Source organism: Podarcis muralis, chromosome 1 (assembly GCF_964188315.1).
Source record: "Podarcis muralis chromosome 1, rPodMur119.hap1.1, whole genome shotgun sequence".
In the NCBI taxonomy this organism is placed as follows: domain Eukaryota; kingdom Metazoa; phylum Chordata; class Lepidosauria; order Squamata; family Lacertidae; genus Podarcis; species Podarcis muralis.
Genome location: NC_135655.1, coordinates 21,887,264 through 21,910,309, shown reverse-complemented (window position 1 = coordinate 21,910,309; position 23,046 = coordinate 21,887,264). Strand labels below are relative to the sequence as shown.

General features: G+C 45.4%; 1 protein-coding gene across 1 annotated transcript in view; it reads left to right on the top strand.

The window, feature by feature from the left end:
* The window catches only part of UNC79 (unc-79 subunit of NALCN channel complex), a 129,980-nt gene extending 108,110 nt beyond the window's left edge, over nt 1–21,870 (top strand). The window contains exons 45-52 of the mRNA XM_028717104.2: nt 2,838–2,915; nt 4,953–5,042; nt 6,017–6,192; nt 7,125–7,311; nt 9,712–9,909; nt 12,495–12,572; nt 15,625–15,666; nt 19,566–21,870. Of these exons, the coding sequence (XP_028572937.2) occupies nt 2,838–2,915; nt 4,953–5,042; nt 6,017–6,192; nt 7,125–7,311; nt 9,712–9,909; nt 12,495–12,572; nt 15,625–15,666; nt 19,566–19,766 (1,050 nt within the window). The 3' untranslated portion in view covers nt 19,767–21,870. The remainder of the gene's footprint in view (nt 1–2,837; nt 2,916–4,952; nt 5,043–6,016; nt 6,193–7,124; nt 7,312–9,711; nt 9,910–12,494; nt 12,573–15,624; nt 15,667–19,565) is intronic.
* Nucleotides 21,871–23,046: the final 1,176 nt, after the last annotated feature.

The following is a 23,046-nucleotide window of genomic DNA, read 5'->3' as shown; positions in this document are numbered from 1 at the left end:
AAAGGAATACAAGATAAGCTGTTTTAGATTTTAAACAAACTTAAGAACAGGGCTGAAATGCTCCTTTGGTCTAGATGTTACTGCTAATGTTAAAGACTGCTGATGTTAAAGATTAATCAGTGTGGACAAAGCTGAGCTACATGGACCAATGGTCTGATTCAATTTAAGGCATCTTTCTCACTTTCTAAATCTAGGCCCTTACATAGGCCTCAGCCTGTTGCTGAGGTCATTCTCTCCATCCCTAAACCTAGACTACTTGTCTTCCTGGATCTCTGCCCAACCAACTACCCCTGAAGCCTTTGCTGACACTTTATCACAGACAGCAGATTTCTAGGGAGAGGCACAGCAGACATTTATCCTGTTTCTGTTCTGTTGTTTTGTGGCTTTTCTTTTACAATACTGGCATTAAATCTGTTGCCGGTGACGTCTTGGCATCTTGCAAGGAGTTGATATGGGCGATAGTGAGGTGCTTTGGAAATAAGTGGTGGAGCCTTTGTCTAGTTTGCCCAGTCTTCCGCTTGCGATGTCAGGTTGAAACACACCCCACTTCCTGGAGGGATGCAGATAACGTCCAAAACGAGAGCCTCGGAAACAGTAAAGATGAACAGGAGGCCATTGCTCTTTGCAGATGCATGGCTGTAGCCACCTATTCACATTTAAATGATCTCAAAACACATTCAGCTTAATTATTTGCATGTGCCAGATTAGCCGGTTGCAAAAAAAAGGGAGCATTTGTGCACATCTGCTACAGTGGTACCTCGGTTTACATACGCTTCAGGTTACATACGCTTCAGGTTACAGACTCCGCTAACCCAGAAATAGTACCTCGGGTTAAGAACTTTGCTTCAAGATGAGAACAGAAATTGTGTTCCGGCGGCGCAGCAGCGGGAGGCCCCATTAGCTAAAGTGGTGCTTCAGGTTAAGAACAGTTTCAGGTTAAGAACGGACCTCCAGAACAAATTAAGTACTTAACCCAAGGTACCACTGTAGTTTGTATAGCCAAAGACTCCTCCCTGACTCACATTTGCCTGGTTTGCACATAACACTAAGCCAATTATCACGTCATGAGAACGAGCAATTGTGCAGATCTGTCCACCCAAATGAGACTTGCTACGAACGTTGGGAGATTAAGGGCCAACAAAAGGAATCACAGAATCATAGAACTGTAGAGTTGGAAGGGACCCCTGTATAGTAAAGATGCTGAAAATACTTAAGGACCGTAACTCTTTGTCCCCAGTTTCTCCACTTACTGCCTTGTTTTTATTCCAGTCCTCCCCCAGCTTGGTGTCCTCCAGATGGTTTGGACTACAACTCCCATCAACCCTAACCCATCATGGCCATGATGGGAGTCGTGGTCCAAAACATCGGAAAGGCGCCATGTTGGGGAAGGCTGTTCTAGTCCAGTGTTTCCCAACCTTGGGCTTCCAGCTGTTTTCAGACTACAAATCCCATCATCCCTGACCACTGGTCTTGCTAGCTAAGGATGATGGGAGTTGTAGGCCAAAAACAGCTGGAGGCCCAAGGTTGGGAAACGCTGTTCTAGTATGTCCCTGTAATACGTCGTGGTTCCTACCAGGTGGAACAAAGTGCTGACCATTTGTTTGATTGCAATATTTTAATTTCCCTCCCGACTCACAAAACAGTGATACTCCCCAGCATCATACATCACTCTGAAATACAATGATCATACATCACTCTGAAATACCATGATTTACTGCATCAAACTTTCCAGTGGCAGCGATGCATCCAAGTCTCTTCCATTTTCTGTTCTGGTTGCTTGTGCCACATAACCAGGGGTCAGCAAACTTTTTCAGCAGGGGGCTGAATTATATTTTTTTTTGGGGGGGGGGGAAATGAACAAATTCCTATGCCCCACAAATAACCCAGAGATGCATTTTAAATAAAAGGACACATTCTGCTCGTGTAAAAACACACTGATTCCTGGACCACCCGTGGGCCAGATTTAGAAGGCGATTGGGCCGGATCCAGCCCCCAGGCCTTAGTTTGCCTGCTCATGCATGTAACCTCATGTTGAACCTTGAATGCAATGTGCTCTCATCCACTGCATTCTGTAGGTTCGGGGTAAGAAAGATTCACATCTTGGAACCTCTTTCTGTCCTGGAACGCATTAGTTGAGCAGAAGTTTGCCGACATGGCACCCATGAGTGCCCATTCACCCACAGAGGCCTTCCCCAGGTTGGAAGGAATATTCTGTTGTAGGCAATATAATAGGTTGTAACGTGTGCTTGGTTATGGTATATGAATGGTGTTGCTGACAGTTTCTCCAGTTTGCAAACGTACTCATGGGACCCAAAAAGTTGACAACCCCGGTTTTTAATACATGGTCTGTATTTTTTTTTTAATCACATGTTATTTCTAAAAATTCTATCTGATGTATAGAATAGTTGCTCACACTCAGTAAGAAAAAGAAGAGAAAATTCACAAGGAGGGGAAATGTTTTGCTCTGGAATGAAAGCCTTCATTAAGTCAATTGGAACTATAATTGACATAATGGTACCAGGACTGCAGGCTGTGTAATGAGCTTTGATTGAAAATCCTCTTTCGCTTTAAACTTGCTGCTGAAGAAATGAGAATACACGTCTTAATTTTTATACAGTGCTTTAAATATATATATGTATGTATATAGTGAAAAAGAATTGGATTGACTTCTTGATAACGGTTCTTGTTTCCAATATAAGCTCTCCCGTTTATGACCAGCAAAATTACCACAAATATCAGCAAGAAGAAACTTTGTTTAATAAACTCATAAATTAGAGATTATTGCATCCTTACCACCAGCAGCCCACAAAATTGGTTAATATGTTATTTCTTATTAGTTTGTTTGTGCAGATGCTGGAACAAAACTAGCTGAATCATTGATCTTACACAAGCAAATGATCGCTTCCATCCCTGGAGTAAGTAACAAAACATAAGTTGCCTCTTCATGAGCTCCAAATTTCTTTACCATTCCTTAGCTTTGTATGTATGTAGCCCAAATTTTCCAGTTGGAAGGGACTTAAGACAGAAGAAGAGAATATATATTTATCTCCATATCCTTGACTACTGGGCATGCCAACTGGGGCTTGAGATATAAAAAGGCAGCGATTTCCACCCTGTGCTATGTTGAAGGCAATCAGCACTGTTTCTTTTCTGCCACAGTTCAGCTTCCACTAAAACCTACATTATCCATTTTGCTTTGGCAGAAACAAACATAATTAATTAATTAATTTCAGTGGAAGGAAAAAGGCAAAAACTGTGCAGAAAATAACATCATTGTTTATGTAACATTGGCCTTCATCTGATGTAGTAGGAAGCTTGTACTACCATAAAGCTATTACTATTTATATCATGGGACTCTTATTAGGTAAATAGATAGGTAAATGACCCCTGGACAGAATGGAGTCAAAGGATTGTGCTAATCACTGCAGAATCATATGGCATTCCATCCGCATTGAAACTTAGTGACTTAGTTTCAATATAGTGCATGCTTTCTGTCTTTCCAGAGAAGAAACTCCAAACCACGGGTCAGCAACCTTTTTCATCTGTGGGCCGGTCCACCGTCCCTCAGACCATGTGGTGGGCCGGACTATATTTTGAAAAATAATAATAATGAACAAATTCCTATGCCTCACAAATACCCCAGAGATGCATTTTAAATAAAAGCACACATTCTACTCATGTAAAAACACCAGGCAGGCCCCACAAATAACCCAGAGATGCATTTTAAATAAAAAGACACATTCTATTCATGTAAAAACACACTGAGTCCCGGGCCGTCCACATGCCGGATTGAGAAGGCGGTTGGGCTGCATCCAGCCCCCGGGCCTTAGATTGCCTACCCCTGCTCCAAACCTTCTAAGCTTAAACGATACTAACAGTCACAACACCATCCCCCAGTTGAACTATAATGTTTTTTGAGTTAGGATGATACAATGGAGACTCTGGTAGCTTGAGGGCAGGGGTGGAAACGTGGAAGAGCAGATTATTCTGTTTGTACTCAACATATTTAGTGCAACGGGGAGAAACTGAATAAAAAGAAAGAGAAAATCCTTCAGATTCAGTCATTTGTATTCTAGGGGCTGGTGCACAATACCCTTTATCGTTCTGTCATTCAGTTTGAAAGAAGCAACATGTGGAATCCTTCTTCCAAGCCCACTGGAAGATGGAGGAGACTTTGACAGGGCTCTCTGTGACCTTATTTTTGCTGTTTGTTGTCCTGTCAAGCCTACTGACAGGCGTAACTGTGGAGGAGACAGAAGGTGGTGTAGTTCAGCCCTACGTAGATTTTATATTAGCATAGAGAAATGAGAAGCACTTGGGTCAGCTGCAAAAATGCAGAATTTGAGGAGATTGTCTCTTCTCTCGCCCTCCGAATTCCAGCAAGTGAACCTCAACTGAGACTCTCTGAATTTGTGGGTCCAAATCATCACTCATCAAAGAGGGGCAATCTGTTATCCATATCAGCTGATTACTTTGGGTCGGAAAGGGAGTTAAGGTTGAATATTTTGTTGCAGGACTGACCAGTTTCATTCTGAATTCTCTGCCCCTCCACTCCAGGCCAGAAAAAGATTCAACTACAACCTTACCACGATTGGCAGCAGCCAGTGTTAGGATAGTAAGCCTAAAAAAATCACAACCAGTTACAGTACTATTAGTCCTTTTGCAGTCAGTGAGGCTACACTCGTGTAACTCATCTGCTCCATTAGGAACAACATTTGTCTTGAGATTAATCAACTATAAGGCTGCAATGCTGTACACACTTACTGGGTCCAACTGAACCAGGTGGGATTTACTTCTGAGTCCAACTGAACCCAGTGGGACTTACTTCTGAGTAGACATATATAGGGTTCAGGATTCAGTTGGTTTTGGGCTGGGTGAGGGAAGGAAAATGGACTTCCATTATTGTGCTCTGAAGAGCCCTGATAGTTGACCATTGTTCTTCCATGTTTTAGTGTGGAACAGCAGCCATGGAATGCATGAGACAGTACATTGGTGAAGTTTTGGATTTTATTGCCGATATGCATACGTTAACTAAATTAAAGGTGAGTATAGCATTCAGACACATCAGTTCAAATGATGTTATTGCCTTGTTTGGGGAGTTCTGCATTCTGGCCATCCATATAGTCGGGAGAACTTTTAGATCCTTTCTGAAAGCCCTTGCCATGCTTTATGGGAGAGTTGGAAAAGTAGCTTCCTACAATAACGATTATAGAAAGGGTGACTGTACGAGCAGCAAAAAGCAGAAAATAGTGACCAGGGTCCACAGGGGTGTCGGGACTCATGCAAATAACGTGTGCTAGGCCAGTGGAATTGCGGAGAATTGCTGTGCTGAGGCAGGAAGCAGGGCCTTGTTGGTGACTGCACCCTTTGAAACTCTTTCCCCCTAGAGGTACGGATGGCAACTTCATTGTTGGACTTGGATTATCTAGTCCCGACAGAGCAAACTTTTGGAGGGGTTGTTTAGCCTGTTCTGGGCTGTCAGGTTGCCCTGTTCTGCCCTGTGTAAATTGTATGATCTGATTTCCAAATTGTATTTGGTTTTAATTTATTGGGTGTTGGTGTGTGTTTGTTGCACTTTTGGAAGTTGCTTTGGGGCCCTTGGTGAAAAGTGATCTCTTTAAGTAAATGAATAAATTCAACTCCAAACACTCATAACTATCAATAAACAATAAGAGTAGCAGTTTTTAAAAAACTCCAATCATAACCAAAGCTCACTCTCAATCAACCAGCTCAACCAAACACTTGGGCAAACAAATGAGTCTTCACCTTTTGCAGGTATAATAAAGGTATTTGATAAACGGATAGAAGTATTATATAACCTGGACATTCACTCTTTAGTGCAGCCTTTAACTCCCATCATTTGTAGTTCAAAACATCTGGAGTTGGTGAAAGCTGCTCTGGTGAACACAGTGTTTTCATATAAATGGAACAGCTTCCTTGGCCTTCAAAATGCCTTTAATCACCTACATGTCTTACTTTTAATACCCTCAATATGCTGAATGTCCTTCCACCACAGAGTCACATGAAGACGTGTTCCCAGCCATTGCATGAGGACACTTTTGGTGGGCATCTGAAGGTCGGTTTAGCCCAGATTGCTGCGATGGAGATCTCGCGTGGCAATCACAGGGACAACAAGGCTGTAGTTCGTTACCTCCCTTGGCTATACCATCCTCCATCTGCAATGCAACAGGGGTAAGGAAGTATCGGCTGCAAACAGAGTAATGTTAAGAGCTTTAAAACGCATCACCAGATGGGTGTGCCATGAAGAGGGGTGAAAGTGGGGAGTTGCGTCCATCACTTGTAATGCAAATGTGGTCTCCAGGAGGTGAGGGTAGCCCATGGGTCTCAACCCCTCAATGAGTTAGGGACTTCCCCTGCATGCAAAGACAGGCTTCCCTGGACCCAGCAATGGGTCCAACTGTCAAGAAGGTGGTTTCTGCACATGCTGTAGAGGGAAGTGAGGGGCAGATGAGACTTCTCAACCTGGGAAGGTAGGCCATCTGGGAGAAGGAAAAAGCTGATCCTAAACCTCATCTGCATTGCGGGTTCTTTTCGGGAGAAGAAACGGCTCTGCACAAAACCAGAGTGGCGTCCCTAAGACGTATTGCTCTGCTTTCCTTTGGACCACATCAGCAAGGCTTGTCATCTGGGCAATTCAGGACTGCTTAGCCTTGCACCCCAAAGAGGTCACTTCAGTTCACCCCAGAGCTGCACTCCATTGTCTCTTGAGACAGATGGATGTCAGCAACATCATCACTATGTACACACTAGCTGGGGAGCAGGAAAGAAACTGAATTTTCCTAGAAACAAAACATTGCAGTTTGTGTTATTTCCCTTCAACAAAAATGACACATTGAGAAAAGACATCTGAATCTGCACCACAGTTCAAAGGGCCAGGTACAGAGGCCTGAGGGCCGTGTTTGGCCCTCAGCCTGAGGTTCCCCACCCAATTCACTGTTTGAAACAAATGGATCACCTGAAAAGGCATGTTAATATGTACTTTGCCCGTGTTTTGCATCCATAATACAGTAATGTTCATGCATTTGTTAGCATAATATTTCAAGGCATGGGGAATAAAGCCTTTGGGATAACAAGACACTGAAATGCAGTTTCTTTTCCAACAGGCCCAAAGAATTCATTGAATGCGTATCTCATATTCGTTTGCTCTCGTGGCTCCTGCTGGGGTCGCTGACGCATAATGTCATCTGTCCAAATTCCCCTTCGACATGTATGCCCATTCCACTGGATGCTGGCTCTCATGTCGCTGACCACCTCATTGTGATCCTGATTGGGTTTCCAGAGCAGTCCAAGGTACAAGTATTCTGCTGGTTGTGCCTAAACAACATTTGACTATATCGATTTCAGCCTAATTAACCTGAATAGCTGCCTACTCTGCTGCCAACTTGCCTGGGTAATTAAGATCCTTGTCAGAGCTACTGCCCCTTGGCAGTGGATGCCAAGAAGACTCTGCAGCTGTCGCACAGTCTTTTGATCAGAGGCTGGTGGTCAATAAAGTTGGTTGAATCTGTCAATTTCCGTTTCCCTCCAGCCTTAAGTTCAGTTCTCCACTTTTAGCCCTCGTGAAAATTCATCAGCGTCTTAGTAAAAATTTCTCCCAGCAGGTTTGTGTATATTTAGCCCTAATATACAATTTTTATTTTATTTTTTGCAAAACAGAGGTCCTTAGCAGAATGTACTTTGGGACATTATTTTTAGTGTTTCATTGCAACCTTTGTCCTAATATATGCATATGTGTGCACATGGCTTGGCTGGAGAATTGCGTTACAAAATTCGAAGGAGCGTGAATTTCAAAGGGTGGCTGTGTTTCACTTTGCATACTGTTTCAGAAAGTGTGAATTGGGTAGGCTCATCTTTAAACGTGAACTGAATCAAGATGTCATCTGCATGCAGAAGTTCCCAGGTTCATTCCCGGTCATCTCACATGGACATGACAAAGGAGGCAGTATAAGAGATTAAAATATTGAACGTTTTATGGAAGATTGGAGCCTTTTTCTCTGGAAAACATTAAAGTCAACAGAAGCGGGATCAGGATCCGAAACAGCAGTGGATGAGAAATGGATAATGAATTGAAATAAGGGGGAAATAAATGAATAATTACTGTAAATGAAGGGGAAATGTAATACAGTGGTACCTCAGGTGAAGTACTTAATTCGTTCCGGAGGTCCGTTCTTAACCTGAAACTGTTCTTAACCTGAAGCACCACTTTAGTTAATGGGGCCTCCCGCTGCTGGTGCGCCGCTGGAGCAAAATTTCTGTTCTCATCCTGAAGCAAAATTCTTAACCTGAAGCACTATTTCTGGGTTAGCGGAGTCTGTAACCTGAAGCGTATGTAACCTGAAGCGTATGTAACCCGAGGTACCACTGTAGATAAAGTATGTTATATAACACAGCGGGACGCGGGTGGCGCTGTGGGTTAAAGCCTCAGCGCCTAGGACTTGCCGATCGAAAGGTTGGCGGTTCGAATCCCCGCAGCGGGGTGCGCTCCCGTTGTTCGGTCCCAGCGCCTGCCAACCTAGCAGTTCAAAAGCACCCCTGGGTGCAAGTAGATAAATAGGGACCGCTTACCAGCGGGAAGGTAAACGGCGTTCCGTGTGCTGCGCTGGCTTGCCAGATGCAGCTTGTCACACTGGCCACGTGACCCGGAAGTGTCTGCGGACAGCGCTGGCCCCCGGCCTATAGAGTGAGATGGGCGCACAACCCTAGAGTCTGTCAAGACTGGCCCGTATGGGCAGGGGTACCTTTACCTTTACCTATATAACACAGCAGGAAACACCTGGGAGAAAGGGTGGGAACTCAACTTGTAAACATTCTTTTAAATTTGTAGTTAAATTGTTAAAAATCCTTGAAACTCAATTTTAAAAATTGGGAGTTGGGAAATCCCTGCCATCTCCAACGAGAGCTGGGAATGTTTCTACAGTGGTACCTCGGGTTACATACGCTTCAGGTTACATACACTTCATGTTACAGAATCCGCTAAACCAGAAATAGTACCTCGGGTTAAGAACTTTGCTTCAGGATAAGAACAGAAATCGCATGGCAGCAGCAGCGGGAGGCCCCATTAGCTAAAGTGGTGCTTCAGGTTAAGAACAGTTTCAGGTTAAGAACGGACTTCCGGAACGAATTAAGTACGTAACCAGAGGTACCAGTGTATTCTAAAACCCTGCAGAGCTCTTGCTAGTGTGGACAGGACTGAGCCTGACAGATGACATGTCTGTGTTCCCAGCTCCCATCAGCCTCAGCAAGCATAGCCATTGGTCAGGAATGATGGGAATTGTCATCCAACTAAATCTGAAGGGCACCAGGGTGGAGAGGCTGTTCTAAACACTCCAATATTCTTCCATTTCCTTTCTCTCCCTGTTCTAACCAGCTCTGTGGTTCTGTGTGTGTGTTTTTAAACTTTTAATGGCCTTCAGCTTGTCTATCCTTTTGCCTAACTCTAGCCTGTGAATTATAAGCCCACTATTTCAATATGAATGAGTTGTCATATCGCTCACTGACAGGGAAGGAAAATCTGAGGGAATTCTTGACAGAGCCATATTTGATTAGGATTGCTTTGACGGGCGGGCGTGTTATTATCGGACGAGGGAATTGTCATGCTCTGGTACTCCGGGGGAGGGTGTGCACATCCCATAATGCACTGCTGGAAGGAAAAAGCTAACGCTCCCCACCCCCCGTTTCTCTTTTCTGCAGACGTCCGTCCTGCACATGTGCTCCCTCTTCCACGCCTTTATATTTGCTCAGCTGTGGACGGTGTATTGCGAACAAGCGGCGGTTGCGCCCACTGTGCAGAACCAGAACGAATTCAGCTTCACCGCTATCCTGACCGCCCTGGAGTTCTGGAGCCGAGTCACCCCCAGCATCCTCCAGCTGATGGCACATAACAAGGTGGTGAGTCAGAGGCAGTGAGCAGAGCTAGGCGAGATCCCACAAAGCCCCCACGCAATAGATAGACCAGGCATAGGCAAACTCCAGCCCTCCAGATGTTTGGGACTACAATTCCCATCATCCCTAGCTAACAGGACCTGCGGTCAGGGATGATGGGAATTGTAGTCCCAAACATCTGGAGAGCCGGAGTTTGCCTATGCCTGAGATAGACCATTTGAAAATGAAAATCCTAGGGCACACACACATGCACACAACTGGCAGCCAGAAGACTATAGGGCTATATAGCTCAGTAGTAGAATAAATTGCATTTCCAGGAGAGAATCTTGCAATGTGGCAGCACGCATGCTTTGAGACTCCCTGCCTGTTAGGCAGGCGCCCTCGCAACATTACATAAATAAATGAAATATATGCATAAATATTGCTTTAGATTCCTGCTGAAAGATTATTATTATTATTATTATTATTATTATTATTATTATTACCCTGCTGGGATACATTTATTTATTAAATATATATACCAAAGGAGCCCAACATTATTAGGGTTGCCATATTTTGAAGAGCAAAAAAGTAGACAAATTTGCCGACTTCTACTTTTAACTGTGGATCGCTATAGTGACTCTACCTATGGAAAAAGAGGACATGTCCTGGAAAAAGAGGACATATGGCAACCCCACCCAACATGGACTCCCTCGGGAGGTGGTGGACTCTCCTTTCTTGGAGGTTTTTAAGCAGAGGTTGGATGGCCACCTGTCATGGATACTTTAGTTGAGATTCTTGCATTGCAGGGGGTTGGACCAGATGGAATTTAATTGGGTTGTTCTGAAGTTTAATGAAAATATCCAAATAACGATGAAGGAGGCTACCAAAAGGGTTTAACTTTATCAGCAATATTGAAAATTCCATGGCCTTTTCGTTATCGAGTTACATTTGCCTTGGTTTACCTTTATATTTACATCACATAAAAGTTAAAATGATATTTACAACCCAAGGCTGGGAGACATCCCCCTGCCCTGTGTGCCATGTTTTATGCTTTGAAGATTACATATTCATAGCTCGCTGCTGATTCAGAATGATAAATCACTTTGGATGGGCAGGGAATAAATAGGACCTAGATAGCAAGTTAACTTCAGAGAGAATCCAGTTCTTTTAAAAGAAATCTGGCTCTGCTATGCATGGCGGTTGTCCTGAATGGGATGCTTGAAAAGCTTTTTCAAGGTTAATTGAAATATACAGAGCATCATTGGGTTGTACTGGTGGAAGCTAAAACTGAAAAAAATCTCTTACAGATTGTCATGGCTATGTGAAAGGTAATGTTGGGTTTCCACTTTACTGGATATTCAGTCTGATGTGTTGATGGTTCAAGGTGATAGCTCAGTAGGTAGAGCATGAGACTCTTGATCTCACGGTCGTGAGTTTGAGCCCCACATTGGGCAAAATACAGGTGAAACTTGGAAAATTAGACTATCATGGAAAAGTTCATTTATTTCAGTAATTCAACTTAAAAGGTGAAACTAATATATGACATGGCTCTCCAAATCAACAGACTGTGGAAACTTCACACTGGACTTCAAGCACCTGTCATTGTGTGCCTCCCCATTCTTCCTCCAGACTCTGGGTTTCCAAATGAGATGCAAAAGCTGCTCTCATCAGAAAAGAGATTTGGGGAGCCATGTCATCAGCTGCTGTTGGTCCACTGTGCTTCATTAAGTGCAGGGTCAACACAGCCGTCTACCAGGAGATTTTGGAGCACTTCATGCTTCCTTCCGCAGACGAGCTTTATGGGGATGCTGACTTCATTTTCCAGCAGGACTTTGACACCTGCCCACACTGCCAAAAGTACAAAAACCTGGTTGAATGCCCATGGGATTACTGTGCTTGATTGGCCAGCAAACTTGCCTGACCTGAACCCCATAGAGAATCTCTGGGGCATTGCCAAGAGAAAGATGAGAGACATGAGACCGAGCAATGCAGAAGAGCTGAAGGCTGCTATTGAAGCTTCCTGGTCTTCCATAACACCTCAGCAGTGCCACAGGCTGATAGCATCCATGCCACACCACATTGAGGCAGTAATTGATGCAAAAGGGGCCCAAACCAAGTTCTGAGTACATATGCATGCCTCTGCTTCTCAGAGGTCCAATATTGCTCTATTTGCAGTCCTTGTTTTGCTGATTTCATTTAATATTCTAATTTTCTGAGATTGTTAATTTGGGGTTTTCATCAGGTGTATGCCATGATCATCACAATTATAACAAATAAAGGCTTGACATATCTCGCTTTGCATGTCATGAGTCTATCTCATATATTAGTTTCACCTTTTAAGTTGAATTACTGAAATAAATGAACTTTTCCACGATATTCTAATTTTCCGAGTTTCACCTGTATCCCTCCATTGCAGGGGGCTGGACTGAATGACCTTTGTGGTCCTTTCCAGCTCTACAATTCTACGATTCTGTATTGCTTTCTTTTAAGTACCATACTAATGAATCTAGGTTAATCCCATCAGTCTCAGTTTTTTTGGTGTGTTTTGCTTTCACGACAATACGGCACTGAGTATTTACTTTATTTCAACATCTTTCCCCCCTCCACAGATGGTAGAGATGGTATGTCTCCATGTGATCAGCTTGATGGAGGCTTTGCAGGAATGCAATTCCACTATTTTCGTCAAGGTAGGTCAATTCTCCATTGAGAATACTTTTTCCTTCTTTTTTTAAGATGGTTAGAATCCAAAATCCTGTGCATCCAAAAGGAGAAATTGCAGTCAAGAGAACTGGAATTTTTCCTGTGCTCCAAGTAGCATGCAGGACAGAGATTCCTTCATTCATAACAGAGAGGAAATAACTCTGGTGACTGGGTTCAGCTGGTAAAACAGCTTTCGGTACAGCTTTCATGTAACTCAACTGTATCCTTTCCCCAAAACGATGTGGTTCTTAGGAAACTTGGGTCAAAGAGACAAGGGGAAAATATAAGCGATCGTTCTTCTCTGCTTTCTTCCAGCCTTTTTACCAAAAAGCTGCCTTTGTTCTTCAAAAGGTAACATCTGTTGCCAACTGGTGGGCTTTCTCTTGGAGCATTAGGTGGGAAGAGCCATCAGAACACATGCAGAAAAATTATTTTTTATTTTGTTTATTTAAGATAAAATGCTTTTGCCGAGGGAGACCCCATTCCACTGTCCTAACAGCTTTTACCATCAGAAAGTTTTTCCTGATGTTTAGTTGGAATCTCCTTGTAATTTGAAGCCATTGGTTCGAATCCTACCCTCCAGAGCAGGAGAAAACAAGCTTGTTCCATCTTCCAGGTGACAGCCCTTGAGATATTGGAAGATGGCTATCATATCTCCTCTCACTCTCCTCTTTTTCAGGCGAAACATACTCAGCTCTTTCAACCATTCCTCATAAGGCTTGATTTCCAGAATCTTGATTGTATTGGTTGCTCCTTCAACTGCCTTCATCCCCAGTTGCTAGCTGGGGCTAATGGAGACAGCTTCTGCACCCCAGTTTTCTATAGGGTTAAACACACCTCTTTCGCCCCATGGGGCATACAGCATCCTAGCTGTTTGGCTTGCTGCCTGCTTGTTAGGGATCCAGGCTTGTCCATCTCTGCTTCTGTGTGTAATTGACAGTCACTGCAAGGGCAAAGCCATCTTCCTAACATTTCAAGATCTCGCCTCCACGCTGTAATGTAGTTGTGTTCTGCTCTTCACTGGGATTCCCTAACCAATGCTGTTGGTAATTAGGGACAACGACCCACTAACAGAACACAGCCAAGTATTACGCCATCTGGTTTGGTCAATGAAAGCGCATCCTCTGGAGGGTGGTTTATCTCATGCTGTCAATACTGATTAGGTTGTACACGGAGCTCTAGGGAGCTTAATTGGAAAATTGCAAATCTTGATGCCATTTGGAGGAGCGCTTTAGAACAATATGTCCAACTCCTTAAATAATATGGGAGAGCGCGGATAACATGTCAAAAGGGCCTTCGGACCTGAAGCGAACCTGGCACACACTTAAAAATAAAATAAAAACAACAACCCCAAACAAATCAACCGTTGCAGCCCTCTTCGTTTCTTCCACAGAAATCTGAGCTTAGCAAATGCCAGAAGCAGGCACAGTTAGCAGATGTGATGCAGGCATGTCTATGTGCTGAGAAAAATGTGGAGGTTTGGTTGAACACCATCCTCAAGGTATTGCAGGTTACAGGTGACGCCTCCTGTGTGTAGGCCAATGGTGGGCACGACCACTGAGGGCAAACTTTTGCAGGACACATGCTGACTGTGGGTGGAATGAAGCCAATAATGTTCCCAAAGCCCAAAGAGGTGACTATCCCCTTTCCACCCCCCTCACACTCTTGCTCTCTCCCTCTTCTTCCCCACCCAGTGGGCAGGTGGGGAGGGACAGATCACTCTTGCCAGAGATCTGAAGTGATCAACCACAGAAGGTGTGTGTGTGTGTGTGTGTGTGTATAGGACCAAGGGCTGCATGAAAGTTGAGAGCGGTATTAGGTTAGGGTTGCCATATTTTGAAGAGCAAAAAAGAGGAAAAATTTGCCGACTTCCACCACACCTGCTGAAATTCCCCTTTCCACGCACACACCTCTTGCTAAAGGTGCAGACGCTCCTCTCAGCCTCCTCACCTGGAGAGGCTGCTGCAGATTCCCCGGTCCTCTCACATTCCCGAAGACCAAAGCCTTCCTATCCCTTAGCAGAAGTCATTTCCCCCAGCTGCTGGCAACTCCATGTGCATCGTTCTCACCCCACACCCTCCTCCTCCCTCCCCGCTTTCCAGTTCCCTGGCCACCTGCCACCCTCCCCAGCACATTCCCAGCCAGCCCCAGGGACCCTCTCTCCATGCAACCCCTCACGTTTAGCACCCAGCATCCTCAAATGGATATATTCATGATCGGTTTTCCTGCTTTACCTACCCCTGGTCTCCCAGGTCCTGGTCCAATATTCTAACCTCTACACCACCATTTTGCATGTAGAGCAGATGTTCTGGCACAGTGTTCTGGCACAGGGCTACTGCAACCCTTCTCCACCTTCCTAAAAAAAGGGGGGAGAGCCACCATGTACAGGTCGATTTAAATTGAGCATGTGACAGCTGCCACTGCTCAGTGGAGTTGGTTGCACAGCCAGTGGCACGCCACATGGACTGGGTAGCTCTTTGAACACCTCTGCAATTCCCTCCCCTGCCTGTCAAGTTCTGGAGCTCTGAAGACAATTGCATAACCCCGATGGCACCCTGCAGTACATAGGCAGTCGCAGGCACCATGGGGAGCAATCTGAAGCAGATTCCACACCATGGCAATTTCACTGGAACTAGCTGCAGTATCTTTACAAAGCAAAAATGAGGGGAAAATTGATTACAAAAATCTCAGCAAAAATGTGTTTTTAAATAAAGTTTAAAGTCATTTATAAATATCTCTTTTTTAAAAAAGAAAAATGCTCTTGTTTTTTCTGGAATATTTAAACATCAGTTTATTAAAAGATTTTACTTTTTTAAATAAAAGACATGACACAGAGCACGGCTTAGCCAATGTTCCCTGCAAATGTTCGTTGTACTACCTGTGAATGAATGTTATCAGCAAGGTTTATGGTTCGTTCTTCAGACTAAGAAAATTAGTCACATCCTCTTCTGACTGTGTGTAACTATAACAACATGGTGACTGTAATGAATTAATTCTCACTACGCCGAGGAAAATAATGCAATTTCTGTCTTCCATCAGCTGATCCCAATGTGGCTGCCAATGATTCAGTCCAATCTAAAGGTAGGCTCCCCACTTCCAGCTGCCCAACTTCAACCTTTTCCCCATGTATTTTTATGTAAGAAAACATTGAATTTTGTGCCCAAATTAATCATAAGAATTCTGGATTATTTGTTTATTGCCGTTATGCATTGCTTACTACAAAAACATATCAAAGCAACTTGCAATTACAAATGCATACATGATACAAAATGCAAAATACGTCAAAAAGATAGAAGGGTAATTCATAGACTAAAAGTGTCGTGCAATTACACTGAAAGGACAAATCCTATCCCACTCTATTAAAAGATGGACACCAAGACAGGCTTGGGTATCGTCATACTCTATGACCCATACTGAATGCCAAATACCTATGTGGGCATGAATGTATTTGCCTCTTGGCTAAAAGCTGGCAATGATCACGTCAAGCACTCCTCCCTAGGAAGAGCATTCCACTATTTGGGGAGCCACCACTAAAAAGGCCCACTGTCATAATGCCACCCTCAGCATCTCCCTCAGAGGGGGAGCACAAAGAAGGGGGTAGGTCCATGAGGGGAGGTGTGGTCCCTAAATTATTAGTTTTTATTTCTTTATTCAGGAATATTTACACCTCACCTACTAACCAAAGTTCTCAAGGTAGTTTACGATACATTAAAATACAACAACAACAACAACAACAACAACAACAACAACATCTTTATTGTCATTGCCCCCTCTCGGGGACAACAAAATTACTTAGGCAATAAATTAGGCAAAGGTGCAGTAGTCACTACAGCTTCATCTTCTAGCCTAGGGCTGACTATTGAAGCAGCTAGATGTGAGTCCCATGCAGGACAAGACTGCTGGTGTCTCTCACAGCCCTGGCCCTAGTGGGAGGTGCTGGAGAAGCAGAGATGCCTCCCTCTGGGGTTTCAGATGTTTCTACATGAACTGAGATTCTAATAAGTTCGTCCTCAGCCACGTCGTTGTACCTTTGCCCATTAGGGACACGAGTGGCGCTGTGGTCTAAACCACTGAGCCTCTTGGGCTTTACGATCAGAAGGTCGGCGGTTCAAATCCACGCGATGAGGTGAGCTCCTGTTGCTCAGTCCCAGCTCCTGCCAACCTAGCAGTTCGAAAACATGCCAGTGCAAGTAGATAAATAGGTACTACTGCAGTGGAAAAGTAAATGGTGTTTCCATGCACTCTGGTTCCCATCACTGTGTTCCATTGCACCAGAAGCGGTTTAGTCATGCTGGCCACATGACCTGGAATGCTGTCTGTGGACAAACGCCGGCTCCCTCAGCCTGAAAGTGAGATGAGCGCCACACCCCATAGTCACCTTTGGCTGGACTTACCTTTACTTTTTACCTTTGCCCCATGCAACCCAGGACAAGGGAGTCTGGGGCTAAAACAGCTTGCAGAAGCTCCCCCAAACAAAACCCTTTCCAGGATGCTACTTCCAGGAGATAAAACAGAAGCAGCTCCTTTGGAATCCGAGAAGGAATCACTGAACTTCCACATGGCTCAGCCTCTCAGGGCCATGCAAGGGAAGGAAACCAGAAGGCCAAGCAAGGGAACTTTAGAGAGCAGCACAGATAATCAAGCTGACTCAGGCGATTCTCTGTGAAGCCTCAATTAGGTGCACAAGGCAATACAAAGGCAGCCCCTAGAGGAGCCATGCGGTTTGCGCAGCAGAGCAGGAAGCTCTGGGGGAGAGAGAAGTGAAAGCACTGGTTCTGTTGTTGACATGTGGCTACTGAAAACTCATGTAGACCTGGATGAATAATCTGAAATGGAGAGGACCCCCCTCCTTTAGAAGAGCCACACTTATCACAGCCTCGTTGTCTTGGGTTGTGGCAGCTAGAAAAGTTGTTATTTTTGCAGGCCTGTAATAAATGGAGCGCATTGGATTCAGAGGAATGTAGGGGTGTAGCAGGATGCTTCAGAATTATACGGGGCTCATCAGAGGTGAAGCGGGATCTCTATGAGGAGGCATGAGGCGAAGAAAGGACTTTGTGGCACCTCTGCAATCCAGACACAAAAAATGCTACAGACATTAGTGTTTGCATGAAAGTCCTGTCTCCTGCATTTACCAACAATGCCAGGGTATGGGGATATGGGGAAGACAGGGAAAACATGAGCAGACTGTGACTGACAGGTCTAGCATGCAACCAGAGGGAACGATTTCGCCAGTGCTGTCCAATTCCAGTGCTGGGGGGGGGGTGGAGTAGCTTTGCTAGGGTGCAACTTGCATCTCTAAGTTTAAGGAAGATGCCAGGAAGGGAAGGAGAGGGGAATGATTTTACCCTGGATGGTAATTTGTTTCAGTTCTTCCCACTCCAAATTAAACTTCTAAAGTGCTTAACACAAAGGCCCCTGCACCTCTTTGCAGTTTGGCAGGTTTCAAAGCAGCTCACGTTAATAAGGAGAGTAGAGGAAAATGTGGGGTTTCCCCCCCTGTCTTATGCTGGGTGTGAATATTGATTGTTTTATTTCAGAATGACATTGTCTTAAACAATTGTTTGAAAGTTGATTTTTATAGCCCATGGTTGGAATCCTTTTAAAATAAAGAAAATGACTGATATATCAAAACAAACAATTCAATTCAATATATATGATATATCAAAATATACCGTATTTTTCGCCCTATAGGACACACTTTTCCCCCTCCAAAAATGAAGGGGAAATGTGTGTGCGTCCTATGCGGCGAATGCAGGCTTTCGCTGAAGCCTGGAGAGCGAGGGGCATCGGTGCGCACCGACCCCTCTTGCTCTCCAGGCTTTAGGAAGCTATCCGCAAGCGTTGCGAGCCCGGGGGAGTTCCCGCGGGCTCGCAAGGCTTGCGGGCAGCAGCCTGCAGCCCGGAGCACGGGGCGCCCTCCAGAGGACGCCCCGTGCTTCGGGAAGGTGTCTGCAAGCCTCCTGCGCCTGGCGGGAGGTCCCGCTAGGCGCGCGAGGCTTGGGGCGGCAGCCTGCATCCCGAAGCACGGGGCGCCCTCCGGAGGATGCCCCGTGCTTCGGGAAGGTGTCTGCAAGCCTCCCGCGCCTGGCGGGAGGTCCCGCTAGGCGCGCGAGGCTTGGTGCGGCAGCCTGCATCCCGAAGCACTGGGCGCCCTCCGGAGGACGCCCCGTGCTTCGGGAAGGTGTCTGCAAGCCTCCTGCGCCTGGCGGGAGGTCCTGCTAGGCGCGCGAGGCTTGGGGCGGCAGCCTGCATCCCGAAGCACGGGGCGCCCTCCGGAGGACACCCCGTGCTTCGGGAAGGTGTCTGCAAGCCTCCCGCGCCTGGCGGGAGGTCCTGCTAGACGCGCGAGGCTTGGGGCGGCAGCCTGCATCCCGAAGCACGGGGCGCCCTCCGGAGGACACCCCGTGCTTCGGGAAGGTGTCTGCAAGCCTCCCGCGCCCAGCGGGAGGTCCCGCGGGGCTCGCAAGGCTTGCAGGCAGCAGCCTGTTCTGGGGGCTTGGGTCGGGGGAAGCTCAGGCTTCCCCCGCGCCAGCCCCACGCCTGGGGGGGGGAATAATTTTTTTTCTTTATTTCCCCCCCCCAAAAAAACTAGGTGCGTCTTATGGGGCAGTGCGTCCTATGGGGCGCAAAATACGGTATATGATATATCAAATATATATGATATATCAAAACAAACAATTCAATTCAATTCAAATCTTTATTACGGTCATAGACCAGCATAAAAGGGTGGGATATAGGCATTTAAAATCTGAAAAGCGTTTTGGAAAGCTAAAAGGTATTAAAACAGAAGGTGAATATGAAAGTCTATAAGAATTTAAAAGAAGCTAAAAGAAGGGATAGGAGCATTGGGCGGGTGTGGAAGAGCATAAAAGGTTGATACATAAAAGACTTTAACTATTAATTTACAGAGCTCTCTGATATGTTCATTTAATCAAACAAATTAAAAAAAAAACAACCCCACCTTTTGTATATTTTAACAGCATTTATCTGCTGGGCTGCAGCTCCGCCTGCAAGCGATCCAGAGCAACGTGAACCATCATAGCCTTAGGATGCTGCAGGGATCGGGCCAGATGAACACCAACTTCACCGTCCTCCGCAAGTGGCTGCAGTGCACCCAGTTTAAGATGGCCCAAGTGGAGATCCAGTCGTCTGAAGCAGCCTCTCAGTTTTATCCGTTATGAACCGGGCAGAACCTTCCAGAACCTTCTGCTTAGACTAGCAATAATAGGGCTAAAAGCTATAAGACTAAAGGCCATCCTTAAAAACAGTACTGTAGCTACACTTTTTTCCCCTTCGTCTGGTAGGTGTATACAAATAGCGGAAGTTAGCGGTCTGGCTGCATCCACTCCTAACCACAAATATGTATTTGCTCGTGTGGGTAACAGCCCTGTGTCCTCTTCACATTGAGGGTACACCAAATGAGGGAGGCAGTGTGCTTCTGAATGCCAGTTACAGGAAACCACAGCAGGTGAGAGTGCTGTGGCACTTGGGTCCTGCTTCCTGACATCCCATAAACATCCGGTTCGCTGCTGTGAGAACAGGATGTTGGAACAGATGAGCCATCAGCCTGATGCAACAGGCTCTTCTTATGTTCTTCTGAGGCCTGCGCGTAGCAAGATGTTAAACTGTGTGTGCTTCAAAACCTTTCCTCCTTCCCTACTTCCACCCGACCCTAAGAAATTACTCTTCCCCCTGCTTGTTACTTTTAATATCTTTCAATCCCACCGTTGTTTGTGCTCACCGATACCAAGGAGTGCTCTGTGCTGCTACTTTAAAACAAGCAGGGTTTTTTTAGAAACCTCCTCAGTGCTTTCTTGCTGCTGTCGTCGTCTTGGAACTCAAAACTCAGTAATGCAATAAACCTTGTCACTTTAAGACAGTGACCCTATATAATGAGGATTTTTGCAGGCGTTCTTTCTTTTCTCTTTTCCAAATGGCAGCGGCCACTTCAAAGCATGACTGGTTGCCAGAGAGGCAGGGCCTTGGCCCATGATCTGCAGGTCCAGAAGTGCCCCTTATAGAGTAACCCTATGCATGTCTGCTCAGGCGTTAGGCCTGTTGAATTCCATGGGACTTAGTCCCAGGTAAGTGTGTCGAGAGCTGCCACTATACAGAGAAGGTGGAGAAGGGGTTGTTGAGAAAATCGAGTTGCCGGGATTGCACCAAGCAAGGCAAGGGGTGGATGGGTGGAGGAGCTTTATTCCTCCTCCTTCTGTGGGACATCTGCTCTAGGCTCCATGTAGGTCTCCCCCTTCATTGGGGAAATGGGAGGACTTGGAACCATGCAGATCCAAGGCCTCCCCCAACCTGCCCCTGCAACACAGCCTTCCTGGGCTTTTCCAGCACCAAAGGAGCAATGGAGGTGGATGTTTGCAATGAGGAGGCCTCTGGAAGCAGACTTCCTCCCGTGGCCACAGACCTCCCTCTCCTCTGGTGAGGGTGGGGAAGGCTGCAAATGACCCCTTAGCCACCCTTCTCTAGAAGCTTCAGGTTGCTCCTTTGGCATCCCAGGAGAGAGAAAACTGCTTGCCAAGGGAGGGTAGGTGAGAAGGCAGTTGAAAACATTAAGGGTTCTAGAGTCAGTTCTGGCATTTTGCTTTGGGGGATCGGAGAAACCTGAAACCAGTCCTGCTTGTAGAGAGCATTCTTACAAAAGTGCACTTAGAAATTAGGTGGCTAAACAGTTGTCCTTTTCATTTTAAGTAAATTTAAGTGCTTTAACATCGTTTCACCATTGGTACTTCCCTGCAGTCCTCAAGCTACTAAGCATCCCTCTGTATACTACCTGTATAGTAATCCTGTATCTTATTCCTTCTTAAATACTTGTATACTGTAAGATTTAAAACTAGTCCCATTCCCACGGTCACTAGGGAGAACGCAAACTTCCTGGCTTCCCCTGGGAAAAAGGTTTGGGATTGTAGATTTGCATATAGTACATAGAAATTATAGAGTCACTGCATAGAAAGCGATGTTAAATATTTTTAAAAAGCGAATTTTAATAGCCTTGAGACAGACTGATCTGCTGAGATGTATAGAAAAGCCCATTGTTGCTTTGCACTGGGCTTTGAATCAGAGCCTAACAACAGAAGAAGACCTTGTAATTAAAATTTAACCTTTTCTGTGTATACATAGCCGAGATATACTGTATTTATTGCTGTAATCTGCTGAACAAAAGAACACAATTTTAAGCTTTATATTAAAATGCTATAAAGTGAACAACTCTTTAATACTACTCTTAATAATATTTGTTATTATTTTCCTTCAAATAAACTCACTAGCGTGTTACACTGGATTTGTCGTCATTTATCTCTGTACGTACCTGCTGCACAGCAGTGGCAGAAACTACTCTCCATTGTGAAGGTTGTGTGGGTTTTGTGCCCTTGCTCGCTTGCAGGAGATTACACAGCAGATTAAATGCAGTTGGGGCATGTGCCAGTTGCTCAGCCAGAAAAACATGAAACTACACATTTAGAAACATTTGAAGCATAGGACTCTGTCTTATACTAAGTCAGTTCATCGGTCCATCTAGCTCACTGTTGCTGGCACTGACTAGCAAGAGTTTCCCAGGGTTTCAGGGTGGAGTAATTAGGTGTGTGGGTGCTCTTTCCTAGCGTGGGCACCCAGAGCCTGCAGGGGGAGTGGTTCCCATAGGACCTGTTTCTACCTTTCCATCATACCACCCCAGGGATACAAGCAACTCATCAGAGCATTAGAAGCCTTTGCATTCCTTCCTCTCCGGGCTTATATAAGTTGCCCAAGCTCAGGATCTCAAGTAATTTTTCTGTGTCCTCTACTCTGGGTCAATGCCGGGGGGGGGGGCCATTCTATGCACATGAAGAGGAGTTTTGGATTTGATATCCCTCTTTAACACTACCCTAAGGAGTCTCAAAGCAGCTCACAATCTCCTTCCCCTTCCTTCCCCACAATAAACACTCTGTGAGGTGAGTGAGGCTGAGAGACTCAGAGAAGAGTGACTAGTCCAAGGTCACCCAGCAGCTGCATGTGGAGGAGCGGGGATGCGAACCCGGTTCACCAGATTACAAGACTACCGCTCTTAACCACTACACCACACTGGCGATGCCTGGCTGGTGGACCCTGGGAAGGGAAGATCTCCCAGGGTGGGAGGCTGGGAGAAGAAAGGGAAGCTCCCAGGTGAGAGCCGGGAGAGTCGGCCCACTTCTGTGTGAGACAAAGGTGAAGATCTACCTTCAAGAGAGAACTCTGCATTTTCTCCTTTCTTTCTTTGTTTCTATCCAGATTGGTTTCTTTTACTGTATTATGAAAAAGCTTTAATAAAATATTATGGGGGGAAGGATCCTGAGTAATTGGTTGTTTGGTTGTAAGCCACTTTGGGTTGTCTAGGGCAAGATAATGTGACAGGCAGGCAGACAGACAGACAGACAGACAGGCAGGCAGGCAGGCAGGCAGACAGACAGACAATCATCTGGAGAGGAAGTGCTG